General features: G+C 33.8%; 1 protein-coding gene across 11 annotated transcripts in view; it reads right to left on the bottom strand.

Annotated features, from left to right (window-relative positions):
• The window catches only part of Picalm (phosphatidylinositol binding clathrin assembly protein), a 96,439-nt gene that overhangs the window by 52,137 nt on the left and 20,173 nt on the right, over positions 1–24,129 (bottom strand). For 10 of the 11 annotated variants that reach the window (XM_003468581.5, XM_005003174.4, XM_013151163.3 and 7 more), the window contains exons 2-4: positions 7,469–7,611; positions 4,655–4,730; positions 2,695–2,797 (exon numbers count right to left, since the gene is read on the bottom strand). In XM_003468581.5, coding sequence (XP_003468629.2) covers positions 2,695–2,797; positions 4,655–4,730; positions 7,469–7,611 — 322 coding nt within the window. Of the gene's footprint in view, positions 1–2,694; positions 2,801–4,654; positions 4,731–7,468; positions 7,612–24,129 lie in introns of those variants that run through there. The other variant, XM_063256302.1, reaches the window with a different exon arrangement.

Below are 24,129 nucleotides of genomic sequence, written 5' to 3'. Positions count from 1 at the left end.
GCCAGGTCTTCAACGCTAAAAGGGTCATCACTCCCCTTTTCAAGAATATCTTTTGGGGGGCTGGGGATTTAGCTCAGCAGCATAAGCACCTGCCTTGCAAGCAGGCGGTCGTGAGTTCAATCCCTGGCACCGATAAAAATGAAAAAGACAAAAACAAAAAAGAATATCTTTGGGGTCTCAGCAGCATAGTGCCTGCCTGGCAAATGCAAGCCCCTGAGTTTGAGTCCTTAATCTACAGATTCAAAGCAAGGTCCTCCCAGAGAAGACAAAACAATCTTAGAAAAGAAAAACACAGACAAACTGAAGGACTCACACATTTCAATGTCAAAACCGCTACTAAGACAACAGTAATCAAGTCAGGGAGTTAATGGCATAAGGAAAAACATAAGATTAAGGTAATAAAACTGAAAATCCAAAAGTAAATCTTTATTTATGGCCAATTCAACATTAGTGGTAAGACCACTCAATGAGAAAAAAAAAATTGTTTCATAAAATGGTTCTTGGACAACTGTGTGTGTGTGTGTGTGTGTGTGTGTGATATATATATATATAAAAAAATGAATTCTGGGGCTGGGTATTTAGCTCAGCGGCATAAGCACCTACCTTGCAAGTGTGCAGTCGTGAGTTCAATCCCTGGTATCAAAAACACACAGGCTATAGGAACTGAAATTTTGGGCTGGGGATTTAGCTCAGCAGCACAGGTGCCTTGCTTGGCAAGTATGAGGTTGTGAGTTCACTCCCCAGTACCAAAAAAACCAAAAACCAAAAAACAACAAACAAAAAGAATGTATTCTGGCTGGACCCACTCCTCACACCATATACAGAAATTATTTCAAAATACTTTTAAAATTTAGATGTATACGCTAAAAATATAAAATTCACAAAGCAAAACTTCGTGACATACTAAATATTTTTTTAGACATGACAACAAAAGTACAAGCAACCAAAGGGAAAAATTGACAAAATGGACTTTACTAGAATTCAAAATTTTTGTTCTTCAAAGGACACCAGCAATTTAATGAAAGAAAGTTCCAAAAGCGTATAAGTATTTCCAAGTCATAATGTGATTAAGGAACTGTTTTCCTGAACATATAGTAGTCCTTTCTCAATCATGAGGAGTAAGTCCCAAGAAGCCCACAGGATGCCTAAAACTACACACAGTACTAAACTTCAAACTGACTACCAGGGTGGTGTCAAACAACAACATGTATATGCTGAAAAGGAGATGATTCATGCTCAAAACAGAATGGCATGGGATTCTATTAACACCCAATTTGAAACTTCTAAATTAGTGATTTTCCATTAATAACTTCAGATCATAGTTGTCCAAAGACAACTAAAATTATAGAAAGCAGTTAGGAGAAAATACATATATTTTAAAAAACTGCTTAAAACTCAACAATGAAAAAAAATTTAATTTTAAAATTGGCAAATGATTTGAAGACATTTTTCCAAAGAAGATACACCAATGGCAGATAAGCACATAAAAAGATGCTATCATTAGCCATTAGAGAAAATCCAAAACCCCAAGATATTACCTCATATCCCAATAGGACAATAACAAACAAAACAAATAAAACCATACAATAACCAAGTGTTTTCTTTTTCTTTTTGCGGGGGGAGGGGGAATATAGAGAATATGGAACTCACACACTGCTGGTGGAAACATAAAATGGTTCCATTACTTTGAAAAACACTTTGAGTGTTACTCAGAACATTTAAGAATTACGGCCCAGCACTCCAAGGCATACTCACATACCCGAGGGAAAAGATAATAGTGAATTAAGAAAGTATCTTAAAGTGCTAAAACAAAGAAATAATCTACATAAAATCTTGTACACAAATATTCATAGTAACGTTATTTCTAATAGCCAAAAAGTAGAAACCATTTGAAAGAAAGAAAGTACTGATTTATTCCACAACATACAGAGTCCACCAAAACAATGTACACATGCTTCAGGAAAACAAAAATATGTTTTTCAACAGACGATGCTACCCTCCTATGAGGGATCCTAGAGGATGTTATTGTATGTTACAGAGAATGTGTTTACACTGTTGGTCCTTAAGAAATTAAAATGCATGTACAGCAATCTCAAAGGACCAAGCTTATCTGAGTAGCAGTTCACCATATTAACAGGTATCTGGAAGCTAATGGTTACCACTTTGAGCATTTCCAGTAACTGCAGAGGTCTAAGGTAACATGTATTAATTTTATCTCTCAATAAATTCAGCATTAAAACACTTTCACAGATCTTTCTTTTCCTAAAGTGTGTATACATGGTGTGGCAAACTCTATATACTACAGGTGAAATACATTACGCAAAATGAAAGAAGTCTGACGACACAAATAGCCATAAATTGAATAGTTCCATTTACATGAGCTGTCCATAATAGACAAAAGGAATAGAGGAAGAAAATAGATTAGTGGTTGTCAGCATCTGGGTGAAAACGGGAATGGAAACTGACTACTAACTATGAGGTGATAAAAACTGTCTGGCATCACATAGTAGTAATGATGTTGGACAACTATGTAAATACACTAAAAACCACTGAACTGTAGATTTTAGAGGGGTGAATTTTATATTTGGTGAATGGTATCTAAGCATAGCTGCTAGATAAAAAAGAACTTTTTAAAACTTCTACTACAAAGATACCTGATATACACTGATGTAAAAAAAAAAAAGTATAACTTACCCTCTCTTCACTTTTGTGAAATCAAACGCAACTTGTCTGTATGAAACTGCTTTTTCATTTAAATATCTACTATACCGCCTAATAAATGTAGACATGTCATATCCTGTAAGAAAAGAAATATGCTGTTTTTATAAACAGTTAAACTCTTCATTTACCCACAAAAACCTGTTATTTAATTGCTGTATTATCTTGATCCCTACTCAATTTGGTGACATAAAATTAATTAATGACATTGATCAACTTCTCAAGACTTCACATTTTTAAAGTCAATTATATCATACACAGCTTTTTAAAAACCTTTTACTTAGAATTTCACTAGAATAAGAAGTCAATCTTGGTTCTGATCAATATTCCTATTCAGCAAGAATTAGAACATGTTCTCTTATACAAGATAATAACTTCACAACTCAACTTTAATATCCTATGGAACTATAAATTCCATTACTCAAACCATCAGGCAACTTTTAAAAATTTTATACATGTGAAATCATTAGTTATATATTATTTTGAACTACCATAAATAAGATATGCTAATCTTATAAAAAGTATTGCCCAGTAAAATGAAATGGCAATATACAAGAATACGATAGAAGACACTTTTATGGATTTAAAACAAAAAACATGTCATTGTTATACTTTCATCATAATTACAGAATCTGAATACTTCAACAATATAAAGCCTCATAAACATTATTCTTAAAAAAATTTAAAAACTGTATTTTACTGATTAACTGGCTTAAGAAATCTATAAACTTTAACTCTTCATTTTATTGCAAATCATTTTCATCTAACAAATTTAACTTTAACTAATTATCTCTGCTACTTTTAAATGCAGTACCAAAACAACCAAAAATGTAATGTGACTGGATTTACCTTCACTGACCATTCATTCAGGAAACAGTCACTGAATGCCTATTTAAAAAAAATCAGTGAACTGATAATCCGTGGAGAAAAATCAGCAATTTAAAAAAAAAAATCACTGCCTTCCTCCTCATCCAGTGTTCTATCTACTAGTACACTTTACATACACTCACATCCCTCAACTCTTTGGTTCACACTGTTACCTCTCGTCCATACTACCTAGTCTTCTCTCACAGGGAAAATACCTTTCATCTTCCAAGACCTCACTTCTCTGAAACATGCCCTTAACCCTTTGGACTCACTTAGCATTCTTACCCCAAGTACAACTGGTAGCTGTATGACATATTCTTTTAGTCACTAGCCTAGAAGTTTATTCATATATCTGTACATCAATATATATTTAATATGTTTTGTCCCTCCAATAAAATATAGCAACAATCAAAACTACTTTTCAAAATCACCACTAAATAACATATTTTGTTTAGCCTCATTTTTATAATTTTCAGAATGAGTTTCTTTTAAAAGGGGAGGGGTTCTAAAAATTATGAATAAGGAAATTCTTAAAACCTTACCACTAAAACTGCTTCATTTCCATTTTAAGGACATGATAACTTAATAATTAATAAGATTAAAAAAACACTCAGCAAATAAAATATGAGGAATTCAGTGTAAAATCATAAGCAATAGTAACAGTGAGTACACACTTACACAGTATTTTCAGTATGCCCAGCAGTGCTCTATGTACTCTACATTAGTTATTAACTAGGTTAAACCTCCTAACAACCATAATGGATAAAGACTGTCGTTTTTCTTGATTTTACAAATGTGGACAGGAAGTTCATATAGCTAAGTATAGATAAGAAACAAACCCAGGCAGTCCAACTCAAGAGTCCATGCTCCCAAATAACTACCTTGTACTGTTTATTAGAGTTCTGAGAAAATTAAATCAATCTTAATCTTCAAATTAAAGGATTTTATTCCCCTACAGCCTTCTAAAAACATGAAGTTTAAAAGAGTACTCTCCCCAAAAAAGCATGTTAATTCTACTATACTCATATGAGGTTACTCTTGCTTTTCTATGTGAATAAGCCGTTCTTACCTTGTAATCCACTTTTATCCAAAAAATTGCTTAAGTTAAACAATGTGTTTCTTGAAGCCAAATACTGAATAAAACGCTGCAGGAAAAAAAATATCAAATTAAGGTATTGTCATCTCATGAATTTTAATTTGAAAATTAGTAGACAGTTATAGTTAACACATTCCATTACGTTTAGCTAGTTTAAATTTCTCATTTCTATTACTTACCAAACTTAAAAACGTTTTTTCACTAGTATACAGGAATTTATTAAAGCCTAATGCCAAAGCTTTTGAAAGTACTGAAGTGAAAATATTAAAGAGGGCAATTTTAAACCTTATTGGGGGCAAATCTATGTGTGCCACAGATGGCTATTTATTATCAATGAAAGCTTCAAATGATTCACCATCACTGCCAGAGTATTAGTACTACAGCTAATCACAAAGATCTCATCTGTATTTTTGTTTTGTATGTAGTTTGCTGGTTTGATACACAATCTTGTTATATTCCTCAGGCTTTTTCAAATGGCTAGGCTCAAAGTTTTCTCCTACCTTAGTCACAAGGAGGTGGGATAACAGACACATACTACTGCCTTTGGCTAACATCTACAAATAGGTACCTGGTGTGTCAAATTTTTATGACTTCTTTTTAAAAAACAAAATATTCCTAATCATAAAAGAGAACTATATTATAAAGACACTCTTACTTGCCCAGATTAACTACAACATATTTACTTATTATTGAATCAAAATGTATGCCACTGAATACATTCTTCAATGTCATTCTCCTTCCTCCTCCTTCAGCACTGATTATTTTTCTGAAGTCCATGCACTTTTTCACAATTTTACTACCTGTGTAAACATTTATAAGTCGAGTTTTGTTTTGTGGTTTATATATATTATACTTCTTTTGCATTATATTTTTAACTCAACTTTTCCCCAAAAATTATTCACTTAGTATAGGTAATCTAATTCATTCATTTTAAATGATGTTCTAGTATTCCAGTGAACTAATACATCATTGTTTCCATTTCTTTTGTTTTGAGATTTTTAAGTTGTTTTCAGTTTTTATGATTATTAACAATGCTGCAATGATATCTTTTAAGCTGATCTACATGTACAAATATTTTAGTTTCTCAGGACATATACAGACTGAATTATGTCAGGACAAATGTATAAATTTCTGTTTTCAAAATACTGTCGATATGCTTTCCAAAGTGCTTACTGTAGTACATTACCTTAACTTTCCTTTATACATTACCTTAACCTTCCTCTGAAACAGACAGCTTAGTAAATGCATTTCAAATTCATTCACTTAGGTCTCCCTTTCTTTTCTTTTTTTCTTTAAATACATGCAGGTTTACCATTAACTAAGATGTACACTACTACTCATGACTCACTTGACTCAGACAATGTTCACCTGAGATTACCCCAGACTCATACTTTATCATTATCCTAAAACAACTTCTTTCAAAAAAGTAAAATATCCTAAGGCACTATTAGTATAATTTTCTTGTAGACAGATAATACTCTTCTTAACCTCTGCATTCTATGAATCAACATGTTTTTACTCTTTCCAGCTATTTCACCCATGTCTATAAGGAGAGGAGATCTAAATTTTCTTAGTCCCTTCTACATTTGTCAGAGGATTTAGCTGCAAGGACATGGTTTTAATTAAAGTTTTCTTTGGAGGGGGGGTTGCAGTAACTGGAGATCGAACTCAACCTCACACTTGCCAGGCAGGCACTTAACGCCACCAAGCTAAAACCCTGGCCCAACTGAGTTTTGATTATGTTCTTAATAATATCCTAGTGATACTCAAAATGGTAAGTAATAAATATCATGCCATCAATCTGGCAAATGGTTCACAGATTCTCATTTTACATTACACAAGAAAACTTGGAATGAATAACCATAAAAGTCATTTATAGGACAGCCAATTTGTTTTTCTTTCCATAGTTTTTCTTTTAACATTTTATAGGAGAAAGTTAAGAGGATTAAGTTTAAAAACTTGCAACAACGCATGTGTATAGGAAAACACAATTAGACTTGACAAGATATAGCTGCCCCAGAATGGTAAAATATTGAAGGTAGATAACATGTACACACGCATTTACTTCACTATTTCACTGTTCTATAGCAGATGCTTGAAATTTTTCATAATGAAATATTTAAAGGCTCTTTCTAAAGTTTCATCCACCAATTTTTCTGCACTTTCACTTATTAATCATCTACAATTTATGCTGTAATACGTGCTTCAGGTAGAAAACCAAAAAATTAGCCACCATTCTATCAAGGCAAATAAGATGATTCTCTCCAAACAGAAAAATGCAAAAGCTCAGCTTACGCTTAATTTTCTATGCTTTTGAGCAACAAAGACTTCAGATACACCTCTGATGAAGAAGACATTTTTCAAACTGTCTCTCTTAGCAAAACGTCATCTTAATTTTCATCTTATAAACAAAGTAAAGTATTTCCACAGACAACCATATGAAGTCAGACTGAAATCTGTGCTACAATAAAAAACAAGTGATATAGACAAATATGTGGTCTGTAATTGAAGACTGCAAAGATGAGTGCTGCTTTTGGAAATCACTCCTTGAAATTATTTTTGCTTTTTTATCTCATTATTGAAAGCTTCTTTGCTCTGACCCACTTTCTGTTTTCTAGTATACAGGCCATCTTTCCTCAAAAGGCAGGACCTGCAAGTATATTTCTGACTAGGCACCTTGTTCTTTTTATCTACATTATTTACTTGATGAAATTAGTGTTCAAATTTCAAAAGCAAGTTAAATCATAAGTCACCATACCAATACACTTGTTAATCAAAAATTCTTACCTCATTTCCATACACCATCAAATGATGAGTTGTAATGAGAGATTTGAAGACCACCACCCAACTACTGTTAGTAGTTCTTTCAAATAAACTGTCTGCCAACTGTGGGATGTTCACATTCATCTCATTTGTACACTGAATTAAGTCTGTAACAAAAAATTTTAAGATTAATTATACCTGGTTTTAATTTATTCCTAATGCCAATTCTGTACACTAACATGAAAAATCTAACAAAGTGGAGCAACAACAGACAGTTTGGGGAACTGTCAAGAACTCTTTAGGAGAGCAACTGAGAATATCAAGAAGTAAGTACTGATTAGGATTCATAAATGATCAATACTACCAGAAAGTAAATCAGACTCTCTTATGGTACTTTATTCATCTCAAAAGGAAGTGCTTCAAGGCCTTGGGGAACTTTTAGTTTTCTTACTATTCATGGACTTGCTGAGTTATAATACTGATACTATTCATCCTTTTAAAATTAAATTTTTTGTTTAAAATTTTTCTATTAAAAATACTTTTGAAGACATCATTCATAAAGAAGCTTGAGCAAGCTAAAAAGGTCTACTACCTTTATTAACCTTCCCTAGACTGCTGTGTCTGCACTAACTGAAAGATGAAAACAGAAATCTGGTCTGTGATTGGGTTAGGATCTGACTGCTTAGATAAAATATTTCTCAGTCTTTTCAGTATGGTGGAGAAAGGTGAGGTATTAGCCAATATTAACTAGCAAACGCTAATAAAACTGAAAATAGGTTTTCTTATTGTATAAATTTCCAAGTCAGCAATAACTCAGAAACTATTATTTAGTATTACTTTGATAATATTAAAGCAATGAAAGCTCTAATATTGTATTTCAAACTCAAAAACATTACTATAAAGTAGTACACTACTGTTTCAAAGCCAACACTGACTTTTAAAAGTTCTTAACAGACCTCAGAGTATCACACATAATCTGCTTAAAAGATATCATTAGTACACTGAATACAGGAAATACAAAAGATAATCCAATTTAGAAAATAAAGAGAAAGCCGAAGAAGGGTATTGTCTTACTTTTAAAAATATATCTCAGGAAACTACCAAAGAGAAAAATTTTAAGTTACTCATGGCTTAATATGTAATTTTCCATTTAAAATTTTCAGCTTTATAATGATTAACTATGAATTCAAATGAGCTAAATTAACCTTGAGATGACAATGTAACTAAGAATATTTTTCTGCTTACAATCCTCCAACATGTTATCTAAACAAATAGATTTAGATAACAGCCAACAGGGATTTAAAAACAAAGCATGAAAGTGCCGACAGAACAGCAGAAATGAAACAGTAAATTCAAGTTTAAAGTGTACATTCAGCTTCTGAAAGTAAAATCTGGAATTTGATCTCTGCTTTCTGAATATTCATAATACTTACACCTGTCCTCTGGTTCTGAAAACATTGCACTTGTCTTGTATCAAATATAATCTATGGAAGGTAAAGTCCTCTTATTTTAATCTTTCAAAATTACTCAATTACTAAAATGTTTTAAAATTCCATGTGGGAACAGGCATGGTGGTGCATGCCTGTAGGACTTGAGAGGTTGAGGCAGGATTGCTGAGTTCAAGGATTATGTGTACTATATAGCAAGCAGCAAAAAAAGGAACCAAAATAAAAATAAATAAAGTTCCATGTGAGTAGGGCTCTAATTTGTTCCCTGCCATATCCCCAAAGGGCTAAAGAAATACCTCACATACTGTAGCCACTCATTGCATAAGTGTATTTATAACATGAGTTTTTAAGAGAGCATCCCAAGTAGTATTTCTTACATGGACTAAACCAACATTCTGCCAGGTATATAGCTCAGTGGCACAGTACTTGCCTGGCAGGCATGAGGTCATGAGTTCAATTCCTGATATAAAAAAATAAATAAACCAACATTCTATAGCTATTTGTACAACTTACTATTTCCAAAAGCTGAAAAACCTGAGCCCAACATGTGCAATTTTTCAAATTAAAGGGGATATAACAAATGAAAGTTTTCATAGTAATGATGAATATCAACTGTAGTATGCTTAGAAATGACCACATAAACACTGAAGGATACTGGCCAGGAAGGTAGCTCAGTGGTAGAGTACTTGCCTCGCATGTGCAAGGCTTTAGGTTCAATCCTCAGTACCACTACAACAAAATGAAATTTAGAGAGTAACGCCTGAAGCTAAAAAAAAAAACACTACTTCATATACGGCAACAGAAGAAAATGAAGTCAGAATTCATGCCGAGATTATGAATCCAAGTACATCAAAAGCAAAAGTAAAGTTATACAAGTATTATGGAGGGGGCTATTAAAGTTATATAAACAGTAGTACACTTTGTATAGTAGGTTTTTAAAAAAAGTACAAGTTTACTTTGTTTTAAAAACTATTCTTCAAAATTGTCCTATGTAATTTACTAGGTGTCATTATAAACAATTAACATGCTTAGTTCAGTGCAAGCACATTTCTTTTACATATGCCTGTTGGAAACAGAAAACAATGCACTTGAATCTATAAATCAATAATAAATTGTTGATAAGGCTCCACAGGATATATTTACCCTCCCCCTTTCTGTACTTCTTTTTCTTTTGAGTTGTTGAAATTCCAACTTGTAAAGATTTTTAAGTTACTGCTACAGTAGAAACACTATACAAAAGAAAAAATACAAAGAGAAAATGACTGGCTGAATTGAGATAGATCTTCCTCAAAGAAGAGGATGAAGAGATGGCGGGATGAGGGAGAGAAGTACTGGGGATAACCCAGAGCTTTCCCACTAAGCCACATTACTAGCCTGAAGGTTTATTTTGTTCACTTTCACACATACACATATATATATATATACACACACTTGTAACTCCTCGCCTCTCCTTTCCCAATAGTTTCACATTGGGAGAGAGGTTCATGTGCCTATTTTACTCATAATCGCCCTCCCTGCCAGAGTATCTTTTTTTTTAGCGTAGTACAAGTGTGTAAATGTTTACATTCCATTGTGGGAAGTTGTTACATGTATATAAAACATCTTAATTTTTTTTAATTCCCTTTGTTGTCCTTCCTACCTCTATCCATCCATTCTTGATTTCTTCCAGTAGATATACATGTTTTCAGTACATGTTTACATTCTTTGTGTAGAGTTGGTACATGTAATCCCAATTCCTTTTTTTCACTCCTCATCCCCTCTCTCTTTCCTCCCTCCATCTCTTCATCCCCTTCTTTGAGAAAGATCTATCTCAATTCAGCCAGTCATTTTCTCTTTGTATTATTTTTCTTTTGTACAATGTTTCTACTGTAGCAGTAACTTAAAAATCTTGGCAAGTTGGAATTTTAAGAACTCCAAAGAAAAATGTTTTTCCCACCTGACTAACCAAAACAACTAGCTCCAAGTCACAAACACCATGGGAATTTCAGTAGGCATTGCTGCCCCTCACTCAGTCCAGAAGATACTATTTTTTAAAAGCAAAAACTAAGTAACAATTTTCCTTACTAATCAAAAAGATTCCAAAAGAACACATTAGTTTTCTTGTATTACCTCGAGAATTTAAAAACTGCACTACTTTCTTGAATATTTCATCAACAATTCCCAAACTCCATACTCAAAAACGTAAGTACCACATGCATGTGGGTTCAAATAATTTTCTACTATAAAAGAGCATGAAAAACACAGCCTTACCATAACAATGAAAAGCACTTTCCCAACAGAAAATGGAAGGGACCAAATCCTACCGCACAAAATGCTCTCAATATGTTCCTCCAGTAATGTCTGAGATGGAGCAAGCAGGTGTTATTTGTATTTACATAAGAAGGCCCTGAAGATTTATGACTATACAGTTAATTAAATCTTTGTAAAGGATAAGGATACCTACATATACAGCAAGTAAATACCCAACTACCCAATGTAAAGCAAATTTGAACTAATTAAAAATTGGAAAAATAGTGGAAACACAAAAGCGTTTTTGTATTAAAGGGAAATTTTTCAGCCTACAAAACAGATCTGTTACCAGATGGCTTTGCTAACCTATCATCACACTCAAAGTACAGGCAGCCAGTCTGTACAGGCCTCCTAGACCAACTTCAGAAACCTCAATTAAGACATTGACAAGTTTACTTCTGCAGCAAATCAGGCAACCCAACTAGTGGCATGCACTAAAGTTCTTAAATTCCCAGGAAAACAGGCATTCACTAGGCTGTCTCAAAACCATGGTGATACTAAAGTCAGATTTTCTAGTACATGACCATGGCTAAAAAACAGTATTAATTTTTTCTAAAAGAGCAGTATCTCATAATCATTTAGCCAAATGTGATTATCTCTTCCAAAAAGTCTTTCTGAAAAATAACCTCCCTGTTTCCTTTTCATTTTTATTTCATTTGTTTGTTTACTGGCACCAAGAATCAAATCCATAGCCTCACATCGGCCAAACAAGCACTCTAAAACTGAGCCATATATCCCTAGATCCAAAAATTAACTGCTTTCATACTCTATCCCAGTAATACAAGATTAATTTCTTCAATTATTTAGAAAACTGGAGACATAATTGTATTTGGAAGGCAAATTAAGTGGTTAAACAAATGACACTTCACTGATGAAATCAGAAATTTTATCAGGAGTACAAAGAAAAAGGAAATATTCTCTGAGAAACACGATACACAGTTTCTGAGATTTTGACAAAAAGAATCAGAACTTTTTTTTAATACAGGAAAATTAGAATATAGCCAAGTTGAAATCACATTTAAATCAAAACAAATTACACACACTGGAGTACACTTATGCTGGTCTTAATCACTAAATGTCTGAGAAGTGCAATAAGCATTTCTATTCCTTACTCCACAAAATATGGTACAAATTAAGATGCACTCCTCATTTGCTAACTTTAATGTTTGTGGAGTTCCCTACGTGAACACAGTGCTATAATTATTTAATTTCCATTAGAATTAACTCACGAATATCTACTTCAGACTAATTCATACCTTTAAGAAATAAATTTAAACAGCATACTGATTAGATTTTAAGTAATAACTGGGTAAGAGTGCTCAAAGATTGACTATAAAATGCTGAGAAGTGACAGGGACACAGAAAATTGGAAGACAAGAACAAAGACAGCATTCAGAATATTAAAAAGACAAGGTATCTAGATGGCTTTCAAAAAACATTATGAAGCTAATGGATATAACTGACAATATATTGTATATGGACATATCCAGTAACAGATTATGTTAATTAAACATATTCTCTCAATATTATCTGCAATAATATTGCTGATAATAAACATATTCTCTGCAATATTATCTCATGAAATTCTATGAGCCCAACAAATCTAGAAAATGTTCACATTAATTAAAAAATTAGTGAAGATTTGATTTTTAAAATATGTTCTGTATTTGACTAATATACTTGTGTAATGATACAAAGAAAAAAATTCCCAAACTACTCAGCAAGTAAACTGTATATGAAGTTAGCCAAAACCAATTTCAAAAGTAACTATATGCTTATTTCTGTAATTTTACGAATCTCTGTACGCACCTCCCACATTGCATAGCACATATCAGATCTGTATTATAATTCATCTCAGATCCTTTGCTACATATTATGATTAATGGCAGAAAGGACAATATGACATATTCCTTTTATTTCCTCAAGACTACAAGGAAAAGGCGGGACAAGAAAACACAAGATACATAATATCAATAGTTAAGTATCTGGAAGACACTAGTCCAGAAGTTTATTAATATTTTGAACAAATGCTCAATTTCTCAGCATGGTAAATAAATCTTAACAAATCTCCAGTAGGGAATGGTACCACACACCTGTAATCCTAGCTGAGGCAGGAGGATTGTCATGAGTTTGAGAACAGTCTAAGCTATACAGTGAGTTCGGGGCCAACCTGGACTGCAGTGCAAGAACTTGTCTCAAAAAACTGCCAATAAATACCACCACAAAAGACAAAGTCCTGCTTTACTAAGTAAACTGCAGTTCTAAGGAGTAAAACAGCCTTTTAGCTCTAAGAAGTAAAACAGCCTTTTAGCACAACTGTTGTCACTGTTCTCTACAAAATGAATGGACTAACACATGTAATAATTAAGAATGACAAATATCATTCTACAGTTTGGTAGCTATATTTTACATTTACCCTGGTAATAAACTTTTCATTCATTAACTAATCAATCTTTTTAATCACTGTGTAAAAAGACAGAACTTTCTTTCTTAAAAACTAATAGAAAAATCGCTGTGAAATCTTCAAATACTCATCATCTAGCTATTTTACACAAAATTCTTTTTTAGAAAAGAACAACCTAAACTGATCTCTCTCAGTATTAGTCTCAAGTGCTCATGGGACACCCTAAAAGAAATTTAAAAGAAAAAGATTTAACACAGATGCAATTAGCATTTCTGAGGATAAACCACACAGTTGCAAGTATTGGGCACCTTCAGAACACTTTAAAAAGCAAGATAAAAAAGTTATTTTGCAGATATCAGGAATATACATGACTGAAAGCAGCAGCGGTACAAGGATGGATGGCTTAAAACTTTCTAAAATAAACGTGAAAGTGCTGCAACTGAAAGAACTTGCACAGATGCTATACAACTAAAACTGAAATAACGAAGTTATAGATAACCAAAAAATATTAATCTGTATTCACACTGGAGTATGAGTCAAATATCTTTGTGAGAGATATGTGAGTGGGAGGAAAAAATTATTTTAAAATCATATTTTATTATAATCTTTAATGTATATTCTAACTAATGAATTTCAGTATTCAGATTGTTTTACTATATCCCTAGTATTTTTATGTCTGAATAGGTAAAAATAAATAAAACTTAAATGACAGTTTGCTTTCTATTTAGAGTTGCTTCACATTTGAGTATATACAATACATGTCCATGCAAGTGTGTATTCATTCCAAAATGGAATCAGTAAGACAAGGGATGGGCCACACACCTTCAGATATTTATTGTATGTATGTCCATTTTATCACAATTAGACTATTTACTATACTTGCTGACTTACTATACCAATTTCTCCCATAAATCTGTATTTCCTCATTCTTCTACTGTTGGCATCTAACACAGGAGGCCCGAAATACTCAATCAAATTAATAAATAACAGTTAAGGAATGTGGCTTGGTGGTAAAGCACCTGTCTGCCTAGCAAAGTCTATGCCCAGGATTGAATCCTCATTATCAACACTACCATCATCAAAATGAAACAATATTTAGTTTTAGCTTTGGTGCAGTGATAATTTGGAAGAACTGCATCAACAACTGAGAGAAAGCATCTGTTTTTTCTATTCTTGTCCCAACACTAGTGAAGTAGTATAAAATGCCCTAACAGAAAGCTCTGCTTCAAGGACAGAACATACAAATATATTTTTTTAAATATCTGGCAGGGAAAGGACTGACACCCTTTTTATATGCAGCAGAGGAAAAAAGAACTGAAAGGAAAACCTAGAGAAGAATTCAAATGGAGTGAGGAACACAAAGCCAATCCCTAAACACATTAACATTTGGCTAAAATTAAATCCATTAGGTCATAGATCACTATTAAGCCAAATATAATGAATTGTTCAAACTTCAATTTTAAACTGCAAAACAATATTAGTTAATAGCACTGTTAAGTAATTTTTAAAATTTTCATCAACATCTTTTTCAAATCAGCATAACCTCCTATCAAAATTATCATTTCTTCAATGTTTTCTTCACTAATGTCATCTGTTAAAAAAAAAAAAGCTGAAGTCATAAAAATGTTCTATAGTGAAACATTTTGGAATCCTCCCAAACCTCACTGCTACTGACTTATATGTTCAAACAAGCCCTCCCCCATTATAAAGCAGCCTTAGATTATAAGGTAAGCGTACTTAGTATGAGAACCTACAATTGATGAGGGTGCAAGTGTTCTCTGAATTCCTACCACAAGATGGCAGGCAGAACATGAAAAACAAGAGCCTGGTGAAAACGAAAAAAAAAGAAGAGTTCAGATTCATTTATATACTTCCTAATTTTGAGGTTCCATTACAAAACTGTACTCCAAAGTGGTGATTGCCAAACCTAGACACCGTATTCTCGTCCTACTTTCAAATAAGGATCTGAGAGATGAGGAAGTCATATTACTTCAAAGATTTATTGCTTGTTAGTTTTTAATTTAGCAGAAAATGCAAGATAATAAAAACTCATACACATCACTTAATACAAAAATTTAAGATATTTATTTAAGCTGGAATAAGAAAAAAAGAATTTTAGTGCTCTAACAATAATATATGTATGATAATATATACACTGTATATATCCACAGTAAATTCAGGATGTATTCCTTCTCTTCTTTGAAGAGCTCAAGTTTAAAAATTATAATCTCACCTATAGGAAAAAAAATTAAGTATTAAAAAATTTAAGAGCAAATTCTGTATGTGAAAAAAATTTCTATTTTATTTTCTAAACATAAATAGTTCAACAGTCATGCTACAAGACATATTACCAAGACTCTCAGAAACAATGTTATATTGGATGAGAAACACACAAATCCTGACTTCTTAGATAAAAAGTGAATACTATACTTACTTCCACAGCAGCTGTAAAGAGCAGTCCAAAGGGAGTGTAGATAAAATCGAAATACTTCTTTAATTCCAACAAGAATAGGAAAAAGAAACCAAAGTGTGAAAGGATCTGTAAGGGATCAATGGATTTGGGACTAAGTCTGAAGAGAGAATGTTACTAGTTGGAAATGGTTGAGTCTTGGTTTTCCTGCAACAATCATAGTTTACACCTGTTGTCCCTGACCCTTAAAAGCAGCCGAATCTGGACAATAAATGTCACTTTATGTTGTAAGTGGTCTGATAAAAAGTTTACATGTAGTTATGGAATTAATATACTATCATGACCTACTGCTGATATATGTGTATTTTTCTAACAGTTCTATCTTTTAGACATCTATCTTTTAGACAGAACTTCCCCAGCCTTCCTAAAACACAAACATGCTTCTACTCTCATCTACTTTGTCCTCTCATTCCGCCCCCATCAATGAACAGTATTTAACCTTCGTCCCTGATCCTATTTCTGCACCAGGAAAATCATCTAGTCTCCTAACTTCAAAGAAAATCTCTATGCAAATGATGTACCATTTCTTCTCAGAAAAGTCACTAAGCTCCTCTGTGGAGTTGAAGATACTAGACTTTTACACATCTATGTCCAAAAATGACTCAATTAAAAAACAAGAACAGAGTCTCAATTGTAACCAGACAGCTCCAATTGTTTCAACAAGATTCATTTGCTAACTTTGTTAAAATAAATTCTCAAGAATATTCTCCCTCTGTATCTTCTGCATTGTGTGGTACAAATTTTTGTGAATTCAAAGATGAAACAAAAAAACCACTCACAAGATCCAGCTGTAAAAATACAGTAACAGGCAAAAACTATTTCCTATAGCCAGAGTAATATTATTCTCCAACAGCCAACCCCACTGACTAAAAGGTAAATAGGACTCCAAAAGAATTTTTATGCTTTATATAACTGTTTGTTTGTTTAGCGTTTCTTTTGAGATAGTCTCACCATGTAGCACAGGTTGGCCTTGAACTCAGAGATCCTCTTGCCTCAGTCTCCCAAGTGTTGGGATTACAGGAGTGTACCACTTCCCCCTGACTTTTCTTAACAATATAAATTCTGCCTAGTCAGGGGAAATAAATAACACAAGTTCTGTTTCATGTTCAATGCAATTAGAACAAGAATCTTTATATTTCATCTTCTTGAAGCTTTGCAAACCTCAATAAGAACAAACAGAAATCTCACTTTTTTTCTACAAATACTCACTACATAGTATAATATGGAATCTGTGTCTCAGAGTTAGGAATACACAACAGTGGACAAACCACCTACTTTAGTGGAGTTTATACACTACTTTGAGAAAACAATCAGTAAATAGACAAAATATATATCAGATGGCAGTAAATGCTAAGGGATTTTTTAGCACTTGGGAGAAGTGGGAGGTATGTATTTGAGAGACGTTGATATATATACACAAATGATAATCAGGGAAGTAGTCCCCAGTGAGGCTTTTAAGAGTTATGGCAACAACCATAGTGTGTCACCAGAAGTCTGGAGATCTAAGAAACTGACCTGTAAGATCAACTATCACTTTCACATAGCAGGAAAGTGTAAAGGCATCTCACTCATTCTGTATCTCACATGTCTGCTTTACCTTTGCCAAACCTGTCACCTTAAAGAGGATCTTCTCTCACTCATTTTGCAAAGCCTCTAGTTTTATGCAGACAGTGGAAATCTCATTATACACTTCCCACTGAAACAATCTCTTTACCTTAAGTGACTCAAAATTAACACCAGTCACTTACTACATTTGATTGGGTGCTATACCTGCAGCAAGCAAGCATCCAGTTTACTAAGTAATCAGTGAAAGCCACTTCTTTAAAGAAAAATCCTTTTCAAACTGTAGAAACAGTCATGACAGCTGCAGCTGAAAACAGTAAGCAGTGGATAATTTTCTACAGACTTTTTTTTAAACAATGCTGTTTAAATGGGAAGCGTGGGCAATTTTAATATACTATTTAAAATAACCATAAAATAAAGCAAACGTATTTTCCTTCTACAGAAATAATCACTAGCCTTTTTCTACAAGTGGGAATAATCACTACTACAAAAAAAAAAAATCCCTCCATCCTTGCATATTTTATAACCACCCAGTTGTTCTTTTAAGCTCTATGTGACCCATATTCACCTATTTGTCAGCATAAAAACTGGTAATTTCATCTCCTGACAAAGACCTTTCTGAAATGTTATGAAATATCTTCTGATCAAAGTATTTCATGTGTTAAAATTACAGTGAAGATGTTACCTTTTTAAACTTAGAAATTCCATGTAACTATACTTCAAGAATATAAATTTAAAAGGAAATATATGCGTTTGAAGCTAAAATCTCAAGCTTTGGTCAGAAAAAGAAAAAGTAAAGTTTGTCTGTCTGGAAAAAACTGTTGCAGAATATATAGAAACAGAGAATTCAGTACATCTTAAATTCCAAAATTGAGAATAAAATATTTGACTGTTTCTATTTCAAAGCCATCAACCTTAGTAATATATTACAGCAAAAACATTAAGGACTTGGGATTTAAAAAAAAATTCTTTTTAAAAAAGCAACAGATTATCTTTACCTCTTCTATTACAAGTCAGAAATAATCACAATATACATCTTTAGTTTTGTTTTAAAATAGGGACTATGTAATCCAGCCTGGCCCAGAACTCTAAACCTGCTATATAGCCCAAGATAGCCTCAAACTCAGGATCTCCTACCTAACCCTCCTAAGAACTGGGATTACAGGCATGAGCCACCAAGCCAGGCTTATACACTCTGCTACTACAGGAATTCAGAACTCATTTTTCCTAAATATAAACGCTTAAGTGTCTTTCAGTAGAAGACAGCTGACAAACTGATCTCTGTTACTTAAAAAAAAAAATAGAGAAGTAATAAATACTTTATATATTTATATATAAATACCTCAGTGCATTTTTACTGTTTTTGCTTCTATGTAACAACCACAATAACAAGTAAAAAGACCTAAAAATAAAAATAGTCGATTCTTTCATGCAAGTGCTCATCTTACTTATCATACTTATCCCAAGTGCTTATCTATACTTAGATGGGTAATGTCACATACAAATTTTTAAAAACCAAATTATATTTGTAGGAAGATACCTGAAGCATCTCTTGGATTTCTGAAAGACTGTTTTGTTCTTGGCTTGGTACGAAAAAGTAATATTTTGCAGAGGTCTACACAAATAGCAAGAAAAATGTAATCTTTCTACTATCATGCTACATACCAATCTTTCACCAACTTTCCTTTCTGCCATGACGACAAAGGATTCACAGAGAAATCTACATAATTACTAGTAGCATTCTACTAGTGTGACTATTTTTCAAGTTAAACCCTTTCTAAACTTGATAGACTGAAGAACATTAGCTTTTTATTTTAATGCTTTTTTATCAGAACTTCTTAGGATGATGAGATTGGCAGATGGGAAAAAGGGTGTCTATTTTTAGTTCTATATATCAGATAGTTCTCTGAAGTTCCTTTCTATCTATAAGAAATCTTTTGATTCACTGATTACCTATCCTAAGTGTTAATCATTTCTAATCCTTGCTTCAACAGCAATGACAAGAATGGTTAATTTCTTAATACTGAAGTCCTGCTTAGCTGCTCCTTTCACTGCTATACACAGCCCTATTTCCATGTAACAGGACTATAACAGGATTAGCAACTTCAAAATGAGCAAAAAATCTAGCATTAAATTCCAGTATGTAGCCAGGGATTTACCTCAGCAGCGTAAGCGCCTGCCTTGCAAGCATGGAGTTGTGAGTTTGATCCCCGGTAAAAAAATAAAAATAATAAAAAAATTTCAGTACGTAAACTTCAAGCACATTAATCAGTCACTGAGTTTCAATTTCTCATTTAAAGTAGGGTTTTTGACTTCCAGGAGAAAATGGCGGACAGATAGCAGCAGCTACAGAGGCTCTCTGAAAGACCCAGCTTAGAATTCAGGAATGGTGCGGAGTAAGGAATCATAAGCAAGAGGAGATATGCCCTGCTGACCCAAGAACGAACTGAGCTGAGAGAAACCAACTGGGAATGCAATACTGGTGCCATAACAGGAACAGAAAAGCCTCAGTGTGGAAGGTGGAGCCTGCGCCATTGGAAGCTGCGATTTGGGTTTCCCGCCGCCGCTGATGCGTCTACATCGGCTCGGCAGGGAGAGAGACACGCGAAAGCTCTGAGAATGGAAATCGGTGAATGGAGCTGAAAGCAGTACGGGCAGGGAGTTGTGCATTGACCTGCGGTGAATGAGAGAAACTGGGACTCTTCCATGGTTTGGAGACTCCAACAGAGGACATTCTGGGACTGGGCAGACTTGCGGGAACAGGGTGCTGCAGTGACTTCAGACACGTATCCTCCTCTCAAGCGGGATTGGTGAGCAGTGCCTACCCTACGTGATGCTGCTGGCTGAGACCCAGTAGGCTAGCACAACCCAGATCCCAGCGCCTGAAGGTAGATTGACCTGGAGGGGCGGGCCCCGCATTGGCTGCCTGGTCTGCAACTTCCTGGTGCACTGCGGTGGGCAGGAACACCTAGCCTACACAATTCAATCAGACTGTGGCCGACAGGGAAGGAAGCTGGGCCTCCTATATGCGCTTGCATATATAAGGAACAAAGAATATGGGAAGAGGCAGCAACAAGAAAGGCTCCTCGGCCCCCAGTCCTGAGAAAGAGGTAATAGCAGACATAGCACCAATAGATATAAAGCACTATCTCCAGAGCCTCATAGACAAGTTCAGGAATGAAGTTATTAATGACCTGAAGCTAGACATAAGCAGAATAGTTAGAGAAATGCTAAGCACCACCCAAGAAAAAACAGATGGTGGAATGGAAGAACAGAAAAAGAGGGGAGAATTGTTTGACGGAGAAAATAGAGAAAGCATAGAATACGTGAAGCAGGTTCAAAGAGATTACCAGAAAACTAAAAACTCTATCGAAAACTGGCATAACAGCTTGAAAGAAACTAAGGACAGATTATCTGAACTGGAGGGCAGATTTGTAATATGGGAGAATGAAATGAAAAACTTCTTAAAAATAACAAAGAAACAAACAGCAATAATACAAAGACTAAAAGATGATAGGAGGATCTATAACTTAAGAATTAAGAACATAAAAGAAGAAGTAGGGACACAAACAAATGAACTACAAAAGCTACTCACAGAAATAATCCAGGAGAATTTCCTTAATTTGGCAAAAGGTAAAGATACTCAGTTGTATGAAGCATACAGGACCCCAGCCACCTACAACCCAAACAGAGCAACACCCAGGCATATAATAATCAAAATTCCAGAAATCCAATATAAGAACAGAATATTAAAAGCCGTCAGAGACAAGAAACAGATCACTTACAAGGGAACACCCATCAGAATTACAGCAGATTTCTCGGCACAAACCATCAAATCATGAAGAGTGTGGGGGGAAATAATTCAAGCTTTGAAAGATAATAATCTCCAGCCAAGATTGATATATCCTGCACAACTATCCCTGGAAATTGATGGAAAAACAAGGTGTTTCCAGGATAAAGAGGAACTAGGGGAATATGCAACCGCCAATTCAACTCTACAGAGAATACTGCAGGACATTCTAAAAAAGAAAAATACAAAGAATCCAGAAATAGTGGCGGGGAGGCCACAATGAATGGAGCAGAAAACAAAATGTAGAAGACAAACTGACAACTAATGACAGAAAGAGCTCAACAGAAATGAGGCAGCAAAGATTGGATGATAGGAACAGCTATTTTGGAGAAAATGACGTCTTAATAGGTAATACTGATTTAGTATCATCTTGTTTTGAAGTCTCATCAAGCTTTTGTTCTTCTGTCTCCATTGGTCTAAACAGGTTGTATCTTATTGGATTTTATTATGTATGATAGTATAAGCAAAAACTTTTATAGACAAGGAGATTATAGAGAAACCATTGCTCATTTTCTGTTAGTTGATTCTAAATACCCTGTAATACTGTCACTCTCTTAAGTGGTTTTACATTGTTTTGATATATTTGATGCTACAGTATACTAAGTTATACTCAAAGATTTCAAGGAAAGAGACAATATGGTAACTACTTTTATGTCGGGATTATCTTGTGGTAAAACACTATTTTGCTTAAATGGTTGTTTTGATCTGCGCTGTTTTGCTGTTATGCCCTCTTTTATCTCAATCTCCATTTTATTATTTACTTTTTTATTTTTATCCTTTTAATTAAGGGAAAAATAAATAAAAAATAGTACGATATATTATAGTAACCCACTTTGACTTTCCATTATCTTGATTTAAAGCCCTGTATTGCTCTCACCATCTTGTTTTGACTGATGTCCCTCTATTCTGTTTTGCTTGATAGTACCAGGTTCGAAAGTTTAGGCAACAGCTGTGAAGATAGTGGGATTCATTATGACGCCCATTCTGGTTGACTATTATCTACTTTTGAAGACCTGTAATGTCTCCAATGTTTTGGTTTTGCCGGTTTTGTTCTTTACTGTTTTGTTCAATTTTATTATAACTGATGATATAGTCAATTCTATTAGAGATAGCAGGAGGCATTATGGTAACCATTTTTGATCACCTTGTATTATGCTTTTACATTATCTATTATGTCCACCCTTTTGATTTGACTGACTCTGTTCTGTTATGTCACATTTGGTTCTACTCTTTTCCAAAAAAGTAATAAGAACTGTGGGAGCAACAAAACCCAAAATGTGTAATTGTCATTGTACAAAAGAGAGGAAAAGAAAGTGCTCTAAACGATATAACTGCATGTATATTTAAGTGTATAAGACAGATAATGATATTGCTGAGTTTTGTTGCATCACTGAACAGAACTGTTTGCAGTCTCACTGTTGGAATGTCCACTTTATAAGCTTTAATTTTGTAACTTGAACAATTATTTCTAAGATGACAATATGTAATCCATTAACTAGTGATTTCCTACTGTTTATTTTTTTCTGTAAATCTGTATAACTTGTACCCTTTCTCTGCCTTGTTTCTTTCTCCTTAAATAAAATGTAAAAAAAAATAAAAAAATAAAATAAAAGTAGGGTTTTCACAGTATCCCTTGTTTGAATAATATAGTACCTTAGGTACTTTATCACCATTACAAACAGACTACTGTTGTTTTTCCTCTGCATATTTTATAAATGAGTTTTCCCTTGTTTTGAAAGATCATTCCTACATCACTTTCCTATAATATCAAACTCAATGACCTCTGCAAAACCATTAAAGCCCATTTTATCAGTTACAAATTGATATTTATGCATATGGTCTTTGATTACATTACAAAATTCTTTTATATCCTTAGTCTTCTGATTACCGCAACAGTCTTGAGACAAGAAGGGATACTGTTAAGTCCATTGTAAATATTTAAATTCTTATCTAACGAAATAGCATGAATTAGTGGTGCTGGTTATATTTGAAGACATTGTCTTCAAACATAATCTTTCCACTAAAGAAATATATGAAGTTAATGAAATCGGCTTTCTTTTCTATTCACCTAAGAGAAATGCTATCTTTATAAATTTCTTCCCCTCTCTTTCCAAAGATGCAACCTGAAGATGAAAAGTACCAACTATTAAAAAAAGCCTTTTAAGTATACCACCAATTGAATACAAGGCAACATTATTTCTAACTATACCACTAAGCTGCTGTTTTGTTGTTGTTGTTTGGTTTTGTTTTTTTGACACAGGATTCTCCCTATTTAAGGTTCAGCCTGGTCTTGAACTCACTAATGCAGCCAGCCTGGACTCAAACTTGCAGCAATACTCTGCCTTCCAAAGTACTGAGATTATATGTGTGTGCCACCACATTTACCTAAGTTGCTCTTAAAATTTCAAAATTACATAAAGTGACAAACAAAAATGCCAGAGAGAAAGTTCTTATACTTTTGATGAGCCAATCAAAAGCTAGCACAGTGGATACTACAAATAAAAGCCAACTTTCAGGTATTTTTTGGGCTCGTCTCTTAGGGGTTGTCATAGGTTCACAAAGGGTTTCAGTTCAAATATGTGCAAGTAATTATAGCTACATACAACACAATCTTGACCTATTATGTATTAATAAGCAGATATATCCAATTTCTGAGTTCTC

Source organism: Cavia porcellus, unplaced genomic scaffold, assembly GCF_034190915.1.
Source record: "Cavia porcellus strain 051 isolate PalLab524CR breed Dunkin Hartley unplaced genomic scaffold, mCavPor4.1 scaffold_9, whole genome shotgun sequence".
Taxonomy (NCBI): domain Eukaryota; kingdom Metazoa; phylum Chordata; class Mammalia; order Rodentia; family Caviidae; genus Cavia; species Cavia porcellus.
Note: the sequence above shows the minus strand (reverse complement) of the source record. Positions and strands in the feature narration are given on the sequence as shown.